General features: G+C 45.7%; 1 protein-coding gene across 11 annotated transcripts in view; it reads left to right on the top strand.

Annotated features, from left to right (window-relative positions):
• The window catches only part of EEPD1 (endonuclease/exonuclease/phosphatase family domain containing 1), a 206,422-nt gene that overhangs the window by 150,713 nt on the left and 35,271 nt on the right, over positions 1–20,438 (top strand). For all 11 annotated transcript variants that reach the window (XR_004299032.1, XR_004299038.1, XR_004299037.1 and 8 more), the window contains one exon: positions 13,331–13,382. Coding sequence is in view for 1 of the 11 variants with exons in the window: in XM_032401775.1 (XP_032257666.1) it covers positions 13,331–13,382 (52 nt within the window). In the remaining 10 variants the exon portion in view is untranslated. The remainder of the gene's footprint in view (positions 1–13,330; positions 13,383–20,438) is intronic.

Below are 20,438 nucleotides of genomic sequence, written 5' to 3'. Positions count from 1 at the left end.
AGGAAAGGCCAACTGGGAAGGAGTGTGGTGAAAAATATTTCTTCCTGAAGGAAAAATTATCTTCAGAAAATATCTGCAGCATTTTCTGATTCGTATTGGGCAGATAGCTCTTCTTGGGTGAAAGTGTGTTGAAAAAAATTAAGGAGAAAGGTATGAGTTCCAAGAAGTCCCCAGTTTCCTTGGATTAGAGAAGGAACAGTACCAGTTTGAGAGCCCCCTTGGTTTAGGGACATCTGGGCCTGCATCTCATCATAACCACTTGGAGTGACCAACAAGAACCTTATCCAAGTTCTAAGCCTCCATCATTAACCAGTTGGATGTGACACCAGCGTGGGAATTTGGAATGAAATCAAGAGGTGCCAGTCAGGGCCCTGAGCCCTGGGTTTGAATGATGGCTTCGCTCTTGCTATGCAGCGTAGCCCCACTGTTGTCCTCTCTAAAGCAGCACTAATGACACCGGGTCTGTGTGATGGGCAGCAAAATGGAGACGTTTGTGGTACTGTGCTTAGCGCAGTACCTGACTTCTGGAAGACACTCCGTTAATGGCATCCTCTTTCTCCTGTTCATTGGTTCTGTCTGCATTGCAGATGGCAGGCTGAGAAGAAGTTTTTTCCCTTCTCCTTTACTCCTCTGCCCTGATAATGAACCTCTAGCTGTACCTCAATTCTTTTTTTTTTTATTAACATATAATATTATTTGTTTCAGGGGTACAGGTCTGTGATTCAACAGTCATACACAATTCACAGCGCTCACCATAGCACATACCTTCCCCAATGTCCATCACCCAGCCACCCCATCCCTCCCACCCCCCTCCCCTCCAGCAACCCTCAGTTTGTTTCCTGAGATTAAGAGTCTCTTAAGGTTTGTCTCCCTCTCTGGTTTCATCTTGTTTCATTTTTCCCTCCCTTCCCCTATGATCCTCTGTCTTGTTTCTCAAATTTCTCATATCAGTGAGATCATATCTCAATTCTTAAAGAAATAATAAAAGTAGTTGATAATTTTTCTCTGTTTGATGGAAGAGCTTCACCCTTCAATTTAAAATAACTTGATACTTAATTTCTTTTCAACATTTTATGCAGTTTTATCTTTGAGGGAGTTCTAGTCTTTACCTTTCTGTAAAGAGACTTGCATTCCGTATGAATGGCACAGCTCTGAATGAGTTTAAGAACCAATTCTGTAGTAGATGTTTTGCCTATTTATCTGCGTATCTTTTTGTTTTAGTTTAGAGGATGAAGGAGAACAAAATTATGTGGTATACTCATCCAGAAGAGTTATAGCATTCTTTGTACATCTTTGAGGGAGAATGGCGTGGATTGATCTGGAATTAAAGTGCTAACTATTAAAGAATTTAATCATATTATTAAAAAAATAATAATAGGGACACTGCAAGTTCTAACGTCAGTGTTAGAAGGCCTGGCATTATGATCTTAGCAACTCCAGATGTATAGCAACATTTCTAGGTTGTTGATCAATCATTTAGAACTTGTTTAGGTGACTAAAATACCAGATTTTTAGGAATAAAAGCTTTATATTCTTATCAGTTCTAAGGAAGATGAGAATTGTGTACCAGGCCATCTCTATATCAATTCAGATAAATATTAATAGCTATCACTTACGGAGCACCTACTATATACTAGAAGGTAATATTCTACAATAAGTGCCATTTCATTGAATCCTTATGATGACCCTTTTAAATAGTTAGAATCATTATCCTGATTTTACAGATGGGAAAATCCAGTCTCTGAACCAATGTCATGTCATGGGATAAGCGTTCCTAACTTCCTCACAGCACCCTGGCCGCTTACTACTCCTTCACCCTGCTTTAATTTTTACAAATTCATCACCACTGGCCACATTACATAATTGTATAATTTATTATATATTCAATTTGTAATTAATAGAAATATTGATTTGTTGCAGATCCCTCCTCACCAGTGGTGTGCTGGAGCTGGTGTGAAGTGGCACGTCTCTTCCCATCTCTGTGTTTAGTCACATCAAGTTGGTGGCTTGAAATGGGCCATCATGGGAGTATTTCCACCATGGAAGTTGGCAAATGCTACAGCTCCCCCGTCCCCACTTCCCTAGGGCTGGTGGTTAAACAGATGCTAGCAGACCACTGCTTCCTACCCCTCTTCAGAATGGAAGCTTCGTGAGAGTCAAGATTTTGTTTTGTTCATTGCTCTCTCTCGGGTGCCATATGCCTGGCACATAGTAGCTGCTCAGGGAATATTTGTTGCATGAGTACAAAGTGGCCTGCGCTTTTAAATCATACAGACCTGGGTACAATTCCCTGCCCTTGTGTGGGTTTTTCACAAGACACTCAATCTCTCTGAAGCTGAAAAATAGGAGTTGATATCCTTGACTCTTCAGCAGAGAGTAAAATATCGCAAAGCCAGGAGGAAGAAAAACAAATATTGTAGCATACAAATCACCGAATCAGTCCCTGAATACGCTTTAGCTTTGGAATCTGCAGTTTGTTACAGCTGTGTCTACGAGGAGAAACTTTGAGGTGTAAGTAAAATAATGTCAGAAAGGCTTAGTGCAGTACCTGACTTCTGGAAGACACTCCGTTAATGGCATCCTCTTTCTCCTGTTCATTGGTTCTGTCTGCATTTCAGTCTGTTCCTGTATCTTTTCTTCCAAATTCCCCATGAATAAAATTGCCCAGTGGACTGGAGCTTTATCTCCTGCAGTTAAACCAGGCTATTAACTTTCTAATGGGCTTTCCTGTGGGGCCCCAGACCTTAGATTAGGTTAAATGTTTCAGCCTTTTAGAAAGTGGCATGAAGTAGGCAGTTTGCTGCTGAGAAAAAAAGTGCAGGTGTGGGAAAGTGATTCCTCGTCTCTAGTTGGGAGCCAACCTCACTTCCACTGTTAGCTTGTCCAGTCTTGGGTCTGACCATCTTCAGCTGTTTTCAGTGAGTCAGGCTTCCTCACTTCTGGTCATGCCCCTGGTTTGTGCTTGAAGTGATTTCTTGAAGGTCCCATCCTGATTCTACCCTGTGGGCACCCTGCCAGGTGCTCAGCAGCCCTGAGGCCTGACGCCCTGGGAGCCCTGAAGGGTCAGATTGAACGGAGGGAAGTGGATTCCCTTGTGGATACTATTCCCCACGTGGAGGATGAAGAGCCCTGAAGTTTGAGGAGGAGCCAGTCTTTCCATTTATTGAACAAGCCAGTCGCTAAAAACAAGAGACCGGACATTACCCTGCCCTTCAGAGACCCCATCTCTGGAAGGTTTGGCTCAGATACCCATGATGAGGCAGAAAAATAACAAAACCTGGCAGGCCAGCAAAAACGGAGAAGAAATGACAAATGGTGGAACCTTGGAGGTGTCAACAGGTGACAGTGATGAGGAGGACAGCACAGGGCTCGGGGAGCCTACCCAGGGTGTTGCTCATGACACAGAGGGCCACCAGGAGGAGACCCCACCTCACCACCACCCCCTTCAACCCCTGCCTGAAAAACAGGGAGAAAGCAATTTACACCCTTTTCATCATTCGTTCCTGACTCATGCACTCAAAGCAAATTCCAGCTGGTTAGTTTTCTTTTCTATCCTCAGCTGCTAGCTTCAGCTACTAGCCTTTAGCTGGTTCGTCTTTCTTTTCTATCCTCAGCTACTAGCCTCGGATGTGGGCCCTTCCTCATAGGGCCGTCTCTTTGGGTTTTGTCCCCATTGCCAAGTAGAGAAAAAAACATCAGACTATAACCAGATGGGAAATAGGGGGGAACTGGCATGATTTCAGTGCATTCTAGTAAATCTCCTCCCCAAAAGCAAAGTGCTACAAGTGGGGTGCCCTGGCAGCTGCGCATGTTGGGAGACAGGATGCATTCTCTCTTGAGTTGATTGAGAGCCTCTGAGGAGGAGGTGAACCTCACTAGAGCAAAGGTTCCAAATTGGCCGGGAGCTGTGCCCTCAGCCAGTCCCCTCCCATAGCAGGTCTGAGAAGAAGATCCATCCTTTATGTAGGTGAGCAGAAAACAGAACCACTGTCAGTCTGCTCATAATGTCTGTTGAAAATCAACCATTGGTCAGGACAAACCTTTTCTTATTTAAGATGAATAAAACAAAAATAAAAGACTTTGTGGAAAATCCTGCAGAACAAAGTAAAAGCCCAGCTTCTGAAGACCCAGAAAATCATCTATAGCAGGTAGTAAAAGAGGATGTGGGGGAAATGTGTGGCATCCTCCGCATACTACAAGAAGACATGGCCTCTCTGGAACAGGGACAGAAAAACATAAGGAAAGAATGGGTTGGTAGGAAAAGGCAACAGAAATAAAATTGTAAAAAGAGATGCAGTGAATTAGGAAAGGTTTTGAGGAAACAGAATTCCGCAACAGAACTAAAACCCAAATTAGCAGGAGTATAAAGAGTATTAATGTGTGGTAGGCTGAAAAATGGCCCCGAAAAGATATCCGTAGTCTAATCCCTAGAACTTGTAAACATTATGACCTTATCTGGCAAAAAAAAAGACATAGCAGATGTGATTAAGCTAAGGACCTGGAAAGATGGGGGAGGCTATACTGAATTGTCCTAAGTGCAATCTCAGGTGTCCTTATGAGACAAGTAGGGCGAGATTTGCTAGAAGAGAAGGCGCTGTGATCCCGGAGACGGAGACACGACGCGGGATGCTGGCAGCCACTGGCAGCTGGAAGAGGCAAAGAGAGAGGGAAGGAGGGGAGGGGCAGAGGGAGAGAAAGAATCTCCAGCAGACTCCCTGCTGAGCATGGAGCCAAATGTGGGGCTCGATCACATTCCCCTCTAGAGCCTGCAGACGGAGTGGGGTGGTCCCAACACCTTGATTTCCACTCAGTAATATTGATTGGAGATTTCTGGCCTCCAGAACGGTGAGAGAATGAATATGTGTTGGGTTAAGTCGCCAATTTTGTGATAATTTGTGAGAGCAGCCCCAGAAAACTAGCACAAATGCTATGGGAAATCCAATCAGTGATGTGAGTAGAGGGGAAGAAAAAAACCAACCTTGAGAAATGGTTCTGGAAAATACAAGGAAGAAAGAGAAAAATAACAGACAAGGTTATAGATGTGGAAGACAGAACAGACAGTCCCTATTCAGATTATTGGTGTTGGTGATTACTGGGATCAGTGCTCCGGCATCAGCTACCTCCCTGAGCTGTGGAGAGATTGGGTCTGAGTATAAGGTACTCGCTCACCATGTTCTGAACGCTATCAGCAAAAAGAGGCCCACATGTGGGCATAGCCTGGGAAACATAGACAATAACAAGGACAAAAGGGGGGAAAATGCATGAGAATCCAAGCAGAGAAAAGAATAACAAAAATCAGGTTGACTTTAGGCTTGTTCTCTTTAACAGAGTCTATGTCTATAGAAGCTGTTGGAAGATTAGAACACCTGGGAGTTTTGTGTTGTCTTGTCTTTAATTCAGATATGTTCCTAGGCCCTGTATCACTCCTCCCTAGGTGGGGTCTGGAAATCTGACACATTAAAAATTCTTCTGATTATCAAGTAAGTTGGCAAGCCAACTCTGAAGTTTTAGGGGTTATCTTGTAACCCAGCAATTTCACACTCAGCTGAGTTGTCTTTGTGTATGAGGCCAATCAGAAAGACATTCTCGAACATGCAGGGGCTTGGGAAAACATATGAACGTGCTCCTTACTTTAAAGCTTATTTTAAAGATATGTTGTAGAAGTTCAAAAGATAAGACAAAATATTGCTCAAGAAGAGGTAGCACAGGGGCACCTGGGTGGCTCAGTCGGTTAATCATCTGACTCTTGGTTTCTGCTTGGGTCATGAGATCGAGCCCCTTGTTGGGCTCCATGCTCAGCGGGGAGTCTGCTGGAGAGTCTTTCTCTCCCTCTGCCCCTCCCCACCTTTCTCTCTCTAAAAAAAAAGAAGGAGAAGAGGTAGCACAAGCCCTGGAATCAGTAGAACTAGCAACGTGTTATGTTAAGTTTGGTAATCAAGCAAACAGGAGTGTCAGAGATTGTCCTTAAGACGAGCCATAGAATGGAGCAACAACAATGGGACTATACTCTGGATCTAAACTGTAAGGTATTGTTAATGGAGATCAAAAAGGGAAGGGGAGATAAAGGTTTGTTGTGCTGCTTGCCTGGAAATAGGTTGGTAGAACAAAAAGTTGTTGCTTTCTTTATTCTGATTTTTAGAGAAGTGTTAATAGTTAAGAAAGGCCCTGAATAATATTAATACCAATATCCACCGTTGACAGTGGTTTACTCTGAGCTAAACAACGTGCTAAGTACTTCCCCTGTGTCATCTATGGCCAAGGTCACAGGGGTGGATGCCAGATCCCTTCCCTGTCTCCCACCTGCTATTCTTAAAGTTCTTAAGATCCGGTGACCAGTAGGTGGGACAGCTTGAACCCAGGCCGCCTGACGGCAAAGCCCTCCCCTAATCCCCCTATACTAATGTGAAAACTTAAAGGTACACACTGGGAGATCAAAAAAAAAAAAAGAAAAGAAAAAGAAAAAAAAAGTTGTAGAACTACCCAAACCCTGGGAAATAGAAAAGCATCGTAAAATAGACCAAAAAAGACGTATGAATAGATTTTAAAAAGCAGGAAATGTACAGGGTACTTCCTTTAACTTCAGTACATTAGAATCATAGAAAATGCAAAACTATACAATTTAAAACCCAATTACTTAGAGATAGAAAAATACAATCCAAAGAACTGTGGACTGGGGCGCCTGGGTGGCCCAGTCGTTAAGCGTCTGCCTTTGGCTCGGGTCATGATCCCGGGCTCCTGGGATTGAGCCCTGCATCGGGCTCCCTGCTCCGCGGGAAGCCTGCTTCTCCCTCTCCCACTCCCCCTGCTTGTGTTCCCTCTCTTGCTCTCTCTCTGTCAAATAAATAAATAAAATCTTTAAAACAAAAACAAAAACAAAAACAAACAAAGAACTGTGGACTCCAATAAGAGACCAAAATAGCAGCTTTAGACTTGGTGGTAGGTAACAAGAAGGCTACATAATGAAATTTGAAACAAGGACGAATATTTACATAGAGAATGAATTTTTATTCATGGCTTATATATATAAGAAACCTGACTCAAAAAGGTAAATCTCTAAAGAAAACAATGGGAACTTGGAGAATGGAATTAAGGTAAATGTTGACCTGCTTAATTAGAAAAAAAAAATGGTAGACTTGATAAATCCTGGACCTAATTTTTTCAGAGGACCAACAGAGTAGACTGATTTCTCACAAATCTAATTTTTTTAAATGAGAAAAAATATCTACACACATTAAAGAACGAGGAAGAGGACATAACCACAGAAGCAGAGGTTGCTTTTAAGTTAAAAGTGATCACTAGTACCATTCTGTGCTCAAACTTTGAAAATCTGAATGGATTGGGCAATTTTCTAAGAAATTTCTAAGAAATGGAAATTACCGTAATTGATTCAAGCAGTTGAAAACCTGAATAGAACAAAAACCATGGGACTGTCATCAAGAGAAGTTTCCTGCCCACTGTTTGGCACACTAGTTTTCTCTAACCTGCCAAGAACAGCCACCCAAGCTAAATTCCATGCAGATTGTTCTGGTGCTGATGTTGTAGTTCAGCACTTGGCTTTGGGAAGGAAGGATGAGATGGCGAGCGTGTGTTTGGCAGCAATGGGATGAGATGCTGAAGAGGACACGTCTGAGAAAAGCAGTGCCTTCCCTGGGAGCCTGCCTTCTCTCTGAGGTGTGCGTGCTCACTAACATCTGGAGGCTGATGTCCGCTGTGTTTTCCCAGCCCCGAGCTAATGGTGAAGAAAATACAGCCTCAGGGAAAACAAGTCTATATTTAACATCCATGGCATCTTCTAAAATTTGTTGATAAAGAAAGAACTCTTCCTTCCTTTGTTCAGGGGAAGTTAATGTGGAGCTTTCCTTCAAAGAGAAAGGAGAAGCATCCAGACAAGAGGGTTGACCTAGTTTCTGAATTCGACTTTTGTGAAATGTCCTGGGTGGCCCCATGTCCTGCATGGGGATGTACGGATAGTCATTGTTGCCTGTGGCTGCTGCCTGTGATTCTATCTTCTCTCCAAATTCTGCTCTTGGGCGCCCTGTCCCTTGCTGGAAGGCTGTCTGCCGTGTCCCCTCTGCCAGGTCTCTGTTGCTCTTGAGGAGATTCAGATCTTGTCCACTGAGGACGCAGGTGGAAACCCCTCCCTCACTTGCCTGGTTCCCAGGCCCGGAGATAGTTTGGGCTGGTATGCTGGGTGCAGAGCTCGGGTCACGCTGACTCCACTCTTGTCCCCCACTCATACCCCACCCCACATTCACACCAAGCCGTTTATACGTCTATTGGGCATCTTCTGGATCTTGGGCTTTCGATGACACCACTACCCTAACTTATCACTAGCTACTCCTTACCCTCAAGATACAGTTCAAACTCCTTCATATGGCTTAACAAACCCTCTAAGCAGGCCTGGCCCCACTTGTTTCTGCAGAATAATCCTTCAGTACCTACCCTACCCTCCAGACACTCCTGTGGTCCCTGGTCTGTGTTTAGCTTCAGGGCGGGCGGGCGGGTGTCATGTTCACTCTACCCCCTGATTCCTTTGCTCATGCTTTTCCTCCCACTCAGTCTCTCTTCCTTGCAAGCCCGTAGGCGTCAGCCTAGAAGTCACTTCCCAGGGAGCCTGCCAGCTTTGTGGAAGACCTTCCAAACAGCCTCATGGCACCCTGTGTTTGCCTCTTGAGAGTACATCCCGTGGCTGATGTATGTACCTGGTTCCTCCATTAGACTCAGAAGTTTGAAGGCAGAGGCTGTGTTTGCTCATCACTGTGTCCCCAGTGCCCAGTAGTGCCTGGTGCATAATGCATAACCTGTAAATATTTTATCCATGCAGTGAATGGATGGCTCTGCCATGTTATATACACATCCTTTATGCATTTACCGAGTGCTGCTATGTCTCATGCACTATAATGTGTCACTTCATGAGTGCAGGGGAAACTCAGTGCCAGAATCCTCAGAAAAAGGGAGCTGAAGTGAATTCTTGACTCCGGTGCTCCTTTAGGCTATCATCTGTTTGGGCCACATGAGTTTCTGCATAGTTGGGAGTTTGGCCTCTAAGTGTTTTTGCAGCACCCATACAGCTATCTTCCTCTTATCTTATCTGCCTCTTTTCTGCCTTTTCAGGGGCCATTAAGGTTCAGTCTGCAGCTCTGAGCCACCCCAGACTGCAGGGGGGGTGGGCCTCCAGCTTCTGTCTCTTCAACTTTGCTGCTTTTCTTCCCTGCTTTCAGTGTCTGCCTGGCCCTTTCCCCATCGCCACCTCTACTTCCTTGATAGACCTTGCTCTACCAGGCTCTATCCAGCGGAATAAGACCTCTGCCCTCAACTAGCTCACCTCCTTATAGCTTAGTTAAGCAGACATTAATTGCATGCATCCTCAGTCTACGTAGCCAAGTGTTGTCCACTTCAACTTCAGAACTTGTCCTTAAAGGTGTCATTTTTCTAAGTAAATCACCCCTACCAGCTGCTTTTGTGTTATTTGCCTCTGTTCTCAGTTGAGTGCTGAAAAAGAAATTGCTTGTCATTGAGACTTCTATCTGATGGAAGCTCTGCTGTTTTCAGAGGACGGTGACCAAGCCCCAGGCCACCATAAAGATATGCCATCTTTAGTCCAGCTCTGCCAGGCCACAGAACCCAGAAGGGTCTCAGGGGCACACCCCCCCGGGCACAGGCCCAAGCAGAATCCTAGCCTCGGGGAGGGCAGGGACAGTATGTGTTCATCTCAGTCACCCTGATGCCTGGCAGTTTCTGAAATATGGGAGGCATTCAGTATATATTTGTGGAATTAGCAAAAGGACAGAGGGAGGAAGGGAAGGAGGGAGAGGAGGAGGAAGGGAGTGAGGGAAGGAGGAACAAAACTGACACAGAGATGAGGGCAAGAAATGAGAGGTGTCAACTGGACGATTTGGTGAAGGGGTGTGTTGCTCCTTCTCATATGAGTGACATTTTGTCCCAGGGACTATCAGTATCAGATTAGAAGAATCTGATACCATAAGTACTGAAATAAATACTCCGAACTTGGAGCATTTCTAATAAGGGAAGAAATAACATTAGGGTAGTTATATAACAAGAAACATCTCCTAGATGCTTAAAGATTATAGCTCTAAGGAGGAAGAAAAACCCCACAGCTCCCTGAAGAAATCCAACGTTACAAGCAGCTGGGGCAGTAACTTCTTATTACCATGCGTTATTTCCATTTTGAAACTCCAGCCATATAGATTTGAGTGTCTTTTCATCTTCCCATCTTTTCTCCCCCTGCCCCTAAAGCAATCTCATCTCGCATTGCTGCATTTGAGTAGTGTGGGAATGCCCCTCTTTTTTTCTGACCCCTCCGTATGTTAATACTCTTTGGCATTGGTTTTAGAGCAGATGTTAAATCAGTTTAATGTCATGTGCCCCCTTGAGTAGATTGGTTGGGTCTCACTGAAGTGTTGAGAAGGATTCTGAAGCTGTGTCTAAGTTACATGGGGGCAAAGTTCATGCATGGGAAGAGGTGGAGAGGGTTGGAGAGTGGCACTAGGCACGCCACGTCCCCATTCAAGAGGAAAGTCAGAGCAGGGAACAGCATCCTTCAGGCTTTGACTTAAATGAGAGTCAATGTCTTCATTTCATTTTCCCTTAGAGCCCGAAACTGGTCGGTTTTTGGCTCACGTTCTACAATGGCTTGCGTGTAATATCTTTGCAAGCAGGGAGAAAAAGAGAGTTGACGATCTCAACAGTGTTTAAACCTTTCCTCTAATCGGTTGATGTCTGATATCCGATCCTGAATAGGACTTCAAGGCCATGGACGGGGGCAGGAATGAGAGACTGCTGAAAAATTTCCCCTGGTAGAACTGTTTTCCAGTGGTTATTTCAGAAGCAGTTTAAGCTTCTGAAACTCGAGCTCCACCTGGAAACCCCTAACTGAGCACCTAAGTTGCCATCCAAATCGGTGGCCTGGAATTTAGATTCATGGGGAATCAGAATGTGCTGAGGAGTAGCCAGGAGCGTTGACCGGCCACCAGGCACGTCCCATTAATGGCAGGCATGTGCACAGATGCATGCAGTGTGTGTCACTGAGGGAAAACACACACAATCATCTCGTTGGAGGCATTCTTTTTCAGAGGGAGAAACTGAGGCCCGGCCAGTGAGCCAAGCTAGATTGCATCAGCTGTAATACTGACTGGGCCCCGCTAGTCGGTCAGTAAATGTTCCTTGACTACTTTCCATGCGCCAGTTACAGACCCTGCAAATGGAATGGTGAGAAGACCCTCAAGCCCCCTGCCACAGGGAGCTTCCTTGCTTTTTGGAAGGGACAGACAACAGCACCCCAACAAATCAATGCTTTAGGGGACTAGCAAGTGCACTGAAGAAAATAGTGTGATGATCAGGGACGCTGCTTGACCTCAGTGTCTGGAGAATGCTGCTTGGAGGACGTGGCGTTCACATTTGGCCTGGAATGACACAGTATGCCAGAGTCAGTGTTGTAAAGATCTTGGGCAGGACCCAAGCCAGACGAACAACAAAACCAATGTCCGAGAGATGAAGGAGAGTCAGTGTGGTTGGAGCAGAGGGCGTGCCCAGAGTCCTGTCTTCTGGCTCCGATAGTTGCCGAATTGTTAGTGGTGATGGTAGTGTCTCGTAAGCTTTAAAACTGTTACTGTACTTCCTCGAGTTGCTCTTATGTAAGCCATCGCATTCGGTTGGATGTGCTTGCTTAGTTGTATGGAGAGATTACGAAGAAATCTGTAAGTTAAGGTGAACCTTATCATGAGCAATAACCCCTTTGGAGGGAGGCTCATCAGGTGGGGGGTGGGGACATTTCTGCTCCAGAGAACCATGCAGGTTGGTCGGAGGTAGAGAACGCGGTGTCCAGTGACCATAAACAGATTGGTTCAGTGGGGAGAGAACATCACGCACCATCAACGGCTGACCTGCTTCCTAAACAATCGCAGCGAGCTCTCGTGCTTCCTCCCATGTGTCAGCGAGCTCTCGTGAGGACCATGCTTCCTCCCATGTGCAGATGAATCCAGCCTTGTGTCCACAAACACTTGAAAAGCGGCATGTCCTGAGGGGGAGGATATCTTCCTTGTAAAACCCACATCCACTTCTGAATTCTCATCTCAGGTGCTGGCTACAGTCCGGGCTCTGGCCCCTAAACTGGAAACTGGCGGGTTGTGTACTCTCCACACCCTGCTCTCCCGTTGGTGCCTTTGCCTCTGCTGCCCCTCTGTGGGTCGCCTTTCTCCCGAGTCAAGGCCAGCCCAGACCCTCCTCCAGGAAGCCTTCCTTGTTCTCTGCCGGGGCCCGTCCACTCGGCACCCTGCATCGTGTTCTGGCTGTGGTCTGACTGCGGCCTCCAAGAGGCTGTGAGCTCCTGGGCAGGGAGCATGTCCCAGTCATTGTGTAGCTTTGCCCACCTGCACACAGTAGGGCTTGGTCACTGTGCAGTGAACAGCTGAGCAGGCCGTCTTCGTAAGCAGAGATTTTAGTTATTGGCTTGTTAGCATCAAAAGGACATGAAGGGAAGATTAATACTGAATACGGGCAACTGTTTTCTTCTTTCTATTCCTCTAAATATATGAAGCAAATATCATTATTTTTAGAATTTTTTATGGTGAAATGTACGTAACATAAAATTTGCTGTTTTAACCATTTATGAGCCTACAACTCAGGGGCATTAAGTACATTCACACTGATGTGCAGCCATCACCACCATCCATCTCCGGAACTTTGGGTCATCCCAAACTGAAACCATGTACCCACTAAACAACAGTTCCCCCCTCTTCCCTCCCCCACCCCTGCAACCGCCCTTCTACTTCCTGTCCCTTTGAATGTGACTGTGCCAGCTATTTGATAGAAGTGGCATCAGACAGCGTTTGTCCTTTTGTGTCTGGCTTGTTTCATTTAGCATCATGTCTTCATGCTTCCTCTATGTTGTAGGACGAGCCAGAATTTCCTTCTTTTTCAGGCTGAATAATAATTCCACATTTGTACGTTTGTACCACATCTTGTTTATCCCCTGCATCCGTTGATGGACATTTTAGTTGTTTCCACCTTTTGACCGCTGTGAGCATGGGTGTGCAAATGTCTGTTCCAGGTCCTGTCTTCAACTCCTCTGGGTATATGCCCAGAAGTGAAATTTCTAGATCCTATGATGCAATCAACTGTACGATTTAGAAACATTTTTAATCGTTCTGAAATGGTCATTTCAATTCAAAGCAAAGGTTACTTTAGATGGGGCTCAGCAGAAATGCAGGCTGACACGTCAAACTTTTGTTCTCGTGGGCTAGGGATTGGCTGATGCTTGGTGACGTGAAATGATTTGTTTTCAAGCCCGGTGTCAATTTTTCTCTTACAGCATCAAGCTTCTAGCTGTGCAGGAACTACTTGACAGAGAGGCCCTGGAAAAGGTAAATCTTTTGTTCTTACTACCCCACATTCACAAACTTAGAGCAGAGCGCCACACACAGGAAAAATTCAACTCCCTGTCGCCAAAGACAGCACTTACTGCAAAGTGGGTCTGTTATTTTGTGTTCTTAACAAGTCAGTGAACCATGCAAAATTTTCATCCAAACTCCCTACATTGCTCATATCCTGTTACAAACTCAGTGTTGCTCGGCTCCTTCAGGGTTGTGTTGAAAGCAGGGGCAACCTTTCTTTTCCTTTCAACACCAGGCACTGGACCAGACTCCATGTTGGCCCCTTCACTCCATTTCTGCTTGTGGGTGGTAGTTACTCTCTGGGCTTGTGGATGGTAGAATGGAGGCCCAGTGAAGTTAGGTCACGTTCCCAGGGAAAATGAGCTAAGTGGCAGAGTAGAGATTTGAACCCCATGGTTCCATTTCCTAAATCAGTGCTTTTTCTGTTTAACAGGCAAGTTCATGAGTTTGATCCCCTTTTTAGGCTATTTGTGAGGATTAGGAAACTCCCCTCCCACCTCAAACTAATGTTTCACTATGCTCTGGAAGAGATATCCAGTGTTTCAGCTTTCTGTGATCAAGTCAAGCATGCAGCTGGGGATCCTTTGCGGGTTATGAGTTCAAGTTCTGTGTGCAAGGTGGGGTAGGCTCTGGAAAACAGATCAGGCAAGACCAAGAGCTTGGGTCTTGGCCCTCTTGGGCCTCCCAGCTCATACCAAGGTGCTCTCCTGGGGTGGCTCCATCTCTTCCTGAGTGTGTAGCTATGGGTGCTAATTAGAATCTATAATGTTAGCGTAAAAGGAAGTGGTTATAGATATGAACACTCAAGAAATATTATTTTAAAGATTTTTATTTATTTATTTGAGAGAGAAAATGAGATAGAGAGAGCATGAGAGGGGGGAGGGTCAGAGGGAGAAGCAGACTCCCTGCTGAGCAGGGAGCCCGATGCGGGACTCGATCCCGGGACTCCAGGATCATGACCTGAGCCGAAGGCAGTCGCTTAACCAACTGAGCCACCCAGGCGCCCCCAAGAAATATTATTTTATTTGTAGGATTTTAAATGTTTGGATTAGTGGCCAGTCTGCTGGTTGGCACTGAAGCAAAGTCTTTAAGCACCAAGCAATGATGTGCGGGGGGGGGGGGGGGGGGCTGCTGAGCACTGACTCTGAATTTAACATTCCTTCAGGCTCATTGTTTCGTTCCAGGTAAAACAGGGATGTTGCTGCTTGCCTGACCTCAGAGAGGCAACATGAGAACCAGCTGAGTTCGTGTAGCGGAAGGGCTTTCTAAATGCCAAAGCACTCGACACATATTAATTCTTAATTACTTGTATTAATTCTTAATACACATCCAGCCATTAAAATGCACGAGGCTCTAAAAGATATCCTTGGGCCTAATGACAATGTTGGATATGGATCGTAGATTAGATTAGAAAGTATTGTATCAATGTGAACTTTCCCTGACGGTGGTAACTGGCATGTGTCAGAGAATGGACTTATTCTTAGGAATTATACACTGATGTGTTTAGGAGTAAAGGGGCATGCTGTTTATAACCTCTTCTCAAATGGGTCAGAAAAAACTAATGGAGATATGGGTATGTATATGTGAGCCGGAGGGGGAAGGAGCATGCGTAGATGACAAAGCAAATGGGGCATAGTGCCAACAGTTGGCCCTTCTCGGGAGAGGAGCATATGAAGATTCTTCGTGTGTTTTTGAAACCTTTAAAAATTTACCTCTCCAAAACCAATTTTCTTCTCAATATTCTCTACAGTTCTTTTGTTTTACTCCTTAATTAATTAATTTTTTATTTATTTATTTTTTAAAGATTTTATTTATTTATTTGACAGAGAAAGACAGCGAGAAAGAGAACACAAGCAGGGGGAGTGGGAGAGGGAGAAGCAGGCTCCCCGCTGAGCAGGGAGCCCTACGCAGGACTCGTTCCCGGGACCCTGGGATCATGACCTGAGCCGAAGGCAGACGCTTAGTGACTGAGCCACCTAGGCGCCCCTGTTTTACTCCTTAATTTAAAAAAACCTCAGAAACCATCAGACAAAGCTCATAAACGTGGCATCCATGTGCTAAGCTATATCCGTATAATAAGAACACAGACACAGAGAGTATCGATTAGGTCTTTCAGCTGTGTTAATATTGGATTTGGAGAAGCCGCATGGGCAAGCCAGTTTGGGGGTACTAACTGCTGGCAGAGAAGGGGGTCCGGGCTCGCTGTGGGCTGAGCCTGCCTCCTCTTTCCTAACTGGAGCATCCCGGGTTACTGACCCTCTCTGTACTTCAGTTCCCCAGTCTCTAAAGTGCAGATCTTTAGCATCCCCAATTCACAGAGGTTTTGAGAAGATGAAGGAGACAGTCAATGTAAAGGACTTAACTCTGTGCCTGGCGCTCAGTGACCCCCAGAAGTTAGTGGCTGCCCCTGGTATTCCCCCCTCCCCCCACCCCCTCCTCCCTCTTTCTCACCAAGTCCAATGATGGTTTTGTATTATTCCCCCATCTCCATACGTGACAAGTGGAATGACTTACGAGATGGTCTAAATATGCACAGAGGCCAGCTGGGAGCCAAGTTCACTTAGTGTCCTGCTTCCTTCCTTCTTTTGTTTGTTCTTTCGTTTGTTCATTCATTCATTCATTCATTCATTTATACCAAGGCCTCTGTTGAGCCTTCTTTGTGCCAGGCAAGTAGCAAACATTTTTAGGAAAGTCCAGAAGCAACCAGTTGACATGAGCTTGGTCGTCATTGGCATTTTGAGGGACACATGGTATATTACCTGGCATCGTATTACTTTTTGCAGCAAGACTGGCCCAGTTCAAATGCTGGAATAAGGTAGGTTCCCAAAGAGCCTCATGATGTATGGGTTCTCATGCACCTGGACAAGTTAGAGAACCACCAAGAAAAGTTCTTAGTGAACTGCAGAGCTTTGCTACTCAAAGTGTGGTCTCTAGATCAGCATCATTGTAAGCTGGTTAGAAAAGCAGAATCTTGGGCGCCTGGGTGGCTCAGTTGGTTAAGCGACTGCCTCCAGCTCAGGTCATGATCCTGGAGTCCCAGGATCGAGTCCCGCGTCGGGCTCCCTGCTCAGCGAGGAGCCTGCTTCTCCCTCTAACCCTCCCCCCTCTCATGTACTCTCTCTCTCAAATAAATAAATAAATCTTTAAAAAAAAAAAAAAAAAGAAAAGCAGAATCTCAGGCTCCACCCAGACCCCCAGAATCAATCTGCATTCTAACAAGACCTGTTGAGTTGCGTGCACTAAGGTCCAGGAGGCTGTCCTGAGGATAGCATTTATGATCATCATCCCTGCTGCTGACTCCCCATCTCAATAGAAAACCTCTGAGGTGTCAGATATTTGCTTTATCAGTTAAGCTCTTTTTTTTTTCACCAAAAGAGAAGCAAACATCATCATTCTATTTGTCAGAACCCAGTTTTTATCTTTAGTTTTCCTGCTTCCTCCTTTCATTTAGAAAATGATCTTATTTAATTTAATAGGTAGAGCCAGAAAGGCCTCCGTTAAGACACACATCCTGCAAACCTCAAACCTCTTTGACTGTCTTTGGAGCTGGGCTTCCAATGGCAGTCTGCCTTTAGGGTTTGCAATGGCTGAACTCCTGAGACCCCGCCACGGTGGAACTGGTCCCCCTCCAGACGCAGTCCCAAGAGCGGGGATCTGTTGCCCACGTGCCTTTCTCTTACAGTATGGAAGCTGTTTGGGGGTCATCTCCCTCCCAAGTACTTGCAGGTTAAATCCGACCAGTAAATAGTCAGATTATGTAAAACATACTGGAAAAGGCTGAAGATAAGCAGCCATGTTTTGGGGTCTCCCAGATACTAAGATTTCTAGTGCTTTTTCTCCCTAATATTAGGCATTGTTATATGGTCTTAGTATTTAAGCTTCAAATTACGAGCCATTTGCCTGACTTCTCCTGTCCCAGGATTTAAGCTGTGACAGTGGTGAGGTTTTCCTGGCTTCCGCAGGGCCCCGGAGCCAGCTCTGGGGAGGCTCTGTTGTCGGAGAGCCGAGGTCCCCTCCCAGCCTCACCCCTGTTTGGCTGCTGGACCTGGCAGGGGACCTTCCTTGGAGGCCCCAGCCCTTTTCTTCATGCATACAACTGATCTCTCTGGTGCCCTCCCACCCTAAAACACTTGGGTTTTACTTTCTAAATGGATCCCTGATCACATCGTGAAAAGGGGAAAATTCTTTTTTTCATACTCTGTTTTCTCATATTTTCTCTGCTTCCTTGCCCCAGTGGTTCTTACTGGGATTCCGGGGCCTTTAAGGCTAACATCTGCCCTACTCACCATTAAAACACACTTCCTGGGGAGATGTGAATGGTGAACACGTGCCCAGTGACCCTCACACACTCAGTAGGGTTCCAGTTTTCTCCTCTCCTAACCCTGCTCCTCTTAAGTCAGGTGCAGTAGATTGGGGTGGAGGTTAGGGACCCCTGGGGGGATTAGGTCTCTGAATTTTTCTTCTCTACAAATACTACAAAAGGTCATTTCCTGGACAAGTGTCAGTCATTTGTCATATATTTTAAAAATAACCTATAAACCATACAATTAACAAGCTAAGTTTCTCTACCAATTTCTTGTCTTAAAAGAAACTGTTGGAACCATGAGAATATTACTTAATATGCATACATGTCAGGACATGTGACATTTCCCTGACAAAATATTTTGGATTTCGCTGGGCTTTGTCGTCAAGCATCTATCAGGTCCCAAGAGCGAGGACTGGCTCCAAGAAGGATGCACGCCATCCTGTTCTCTCCCTTCTCTCTGCTTTAAGTGCAGGACGCTTTTGTTTTTCTGAACTTAAGGCACACAGACTTGTTTCCCAGGCTTTACAAACGGGCCCGTCTAATGCCTTTAAACGTGGCATTGCATGAAAGGAAATGAAAATATTGGTACAGCTTGATTTAGTAAGATCATTTTTCAGTGACCCTTTCAAACAGCTTCCTGCAAAGCTGCAAACAATAGTTTGGCCGTTCACTCCAGCTGGAGGTCACCCTCTTGCTGGACGGGCCAGAGGGCAGAGCACCGGCTGACCCAACCCGGATCCAATCTGCCTGAAAAGCTGCCTGTGTGAGGTTCAGGCCACCCAGCACACGGCCATCGCTGTGCTACCCCCGCCCCAGCCTCCACAGGCCATGACTCAGCCATTAATCACAAGCTGGCTGAGCCCACGCTCTGTCCCCTGGAACCCTGGCTCGGAGGGTGCCCAGACTGGGGTTGAATCCAGCTCTGATGTTTACTAGCTGGGGGATCTCTTGGGCAAGTTATTGCTCAGACTCGGTTTCTTTTTAACATGAGGGGAGCTCACAGTAACACCTACCTCCCTGGGATTTTTTATGAGAATTAAGTGAGATAACGTGTGAGATAAAAGAAATTATGTATAGAGTGAGCACTGGAGAGATGGTGGCTAGTGCTGTCCCTGCTACTGAGATTATTCCTGTTGTCACCATCACCATCATCACCATCATCACTGATACCTCCTTCTCCTCCTTTCCTGAGAAGCCCAATTTGAGATTGAGCTGACGCCATTAGAGTACATTGAAAAAGGAGTTACCACCCCTGCCCTCCCCCCGTTTGGCAAATTGTCCGGGACAAAAGGCCTGCCAGTCTTCGTCCCTGCTCCTGGATATTTTCCCTAGAATTTCAGCTTTGAAGCCCGGCGCTGAGTCTAGTTTTCCTATAGGTGGAGCAGATGATCCCTCAGACCTCTTTTGGCACTTCACGTGGGAGATGAAGTGTATACATTGCACCAGCGAAACTAGAAAAATTGAACTTGATATTTGCACGTGAATGGCTAGTCAGGGACTTTTGCAGCTGGACCCTAGTGATTCGAAGTTAGTAGCTTCCTGGGAACTTCCAGAAGGAAATAAGGGGTAAATAATAGTCACGTCGACGTGTATGAATAACCTAAGGATGCTAAGTCTTGTATCTATAGCTGGTGACAGGCTTTCCTGAACATACGCCGGGTACACACATAAGCTTTAGCTCTAACGTTATATGCTTTTGGGGTGTTTTTCGCTGTGATTTGGACTTCCAGTTAATTTAGTTTGTGCAGCAACTGAGTCCTTAACACTGTGCCTATGTGGTACTGTATACCAAGGAGCATACAGTTATATAAATACATTTGAATGGCTTATATAAAATCTCAGAATGCCAGAGTTGTGGGAAACTGTTCAAACCATGGACTCTAACCCTGTCGTCTTGCTACAGGACATGGACACCAAAGGAGCTGAAGTGTCCCCTTGGGGAGAAAAATGTGTTTTCTCTTTATTCTTTTAAAATCACCAAGATACCATGTAATTTTAGGGGCTCCCACTGCCTTTCTTTCTTTATGAAAAGCTTTTATTTGAAGTGAGCAAAAATAGTGAAGTGTCCCCAGGGCCCATAGCAGTTGTTAGGGAACCAGGAGTGACCCCAGAGGAAGGGGCTCCATTCCAGACAGCCGCTGCCTGTCTCCCATGATCTCATTTAATCCGGACCTTAGCTTTCGCAGACTTTGTGGAAGCTTCTATCTCTGCATCTTCGAGGAGTGGGAGCTGACCCAGAGCGTTGGTCCCTGGCCAGGTGACGGAGAGCTGAGACTCAGGGCTTTTAACAGTATGACTTGTAGTGAAACAGACACAGGCAGGTAGTGTTTGTCTCCCTGAGCCCCCTTGGGTCCAGCAGGGGAAACAGAGAATGTGGGCTGGGGGTTGGAGGAGGAGGCAGTTGGAGGTTCAGGGCTCTGGATGTGGACAGGACCAGGGGAGCATCTGAGCGTGGTGTGAGGGCTGCGGGTCTCTGAGGGCCTGCCAAGGGGGGGCAGTGGAGAACATGCAGCAGACACACCCTCCCCTTAGGCTCAGTGTCAACATGAATAGCTTCGAGAATCTTAACATAAAGTCTACTTAAAAATACCTTTTAAAAAATAGCACTCTGTCCTCATTTAAAATATCAGAATGAGATTCTTCAGCTCCCTTGGTTTGTTTTTTCTCCCATGCCTGGTCCTTCGTGTACTCTGAGCCTAATTCCACTGCCATCTTGAATG

The sequence above is a fragment of the Phoca vitulina genome, unplaced genomic scaffold, assembly GCF_004348235.1.
Source record: "Phoca vitulina isolate PV1807 unplaced genomic scaffold, GSC_HSeal_1.0 scaffold4, whole genome shotgun sequence".
In the NCBI taxonomy this organism is placed as follows: Eukaryota; Metazoa; Chordata; class Mammalia; order Carnivora; family Phocidae; genus Phoca; species Phoca vitulina.
Note: the sequence above shows the minus strand (reverse complement) of the source record. Positions and strands in the feature narration are given on the sequence as shown.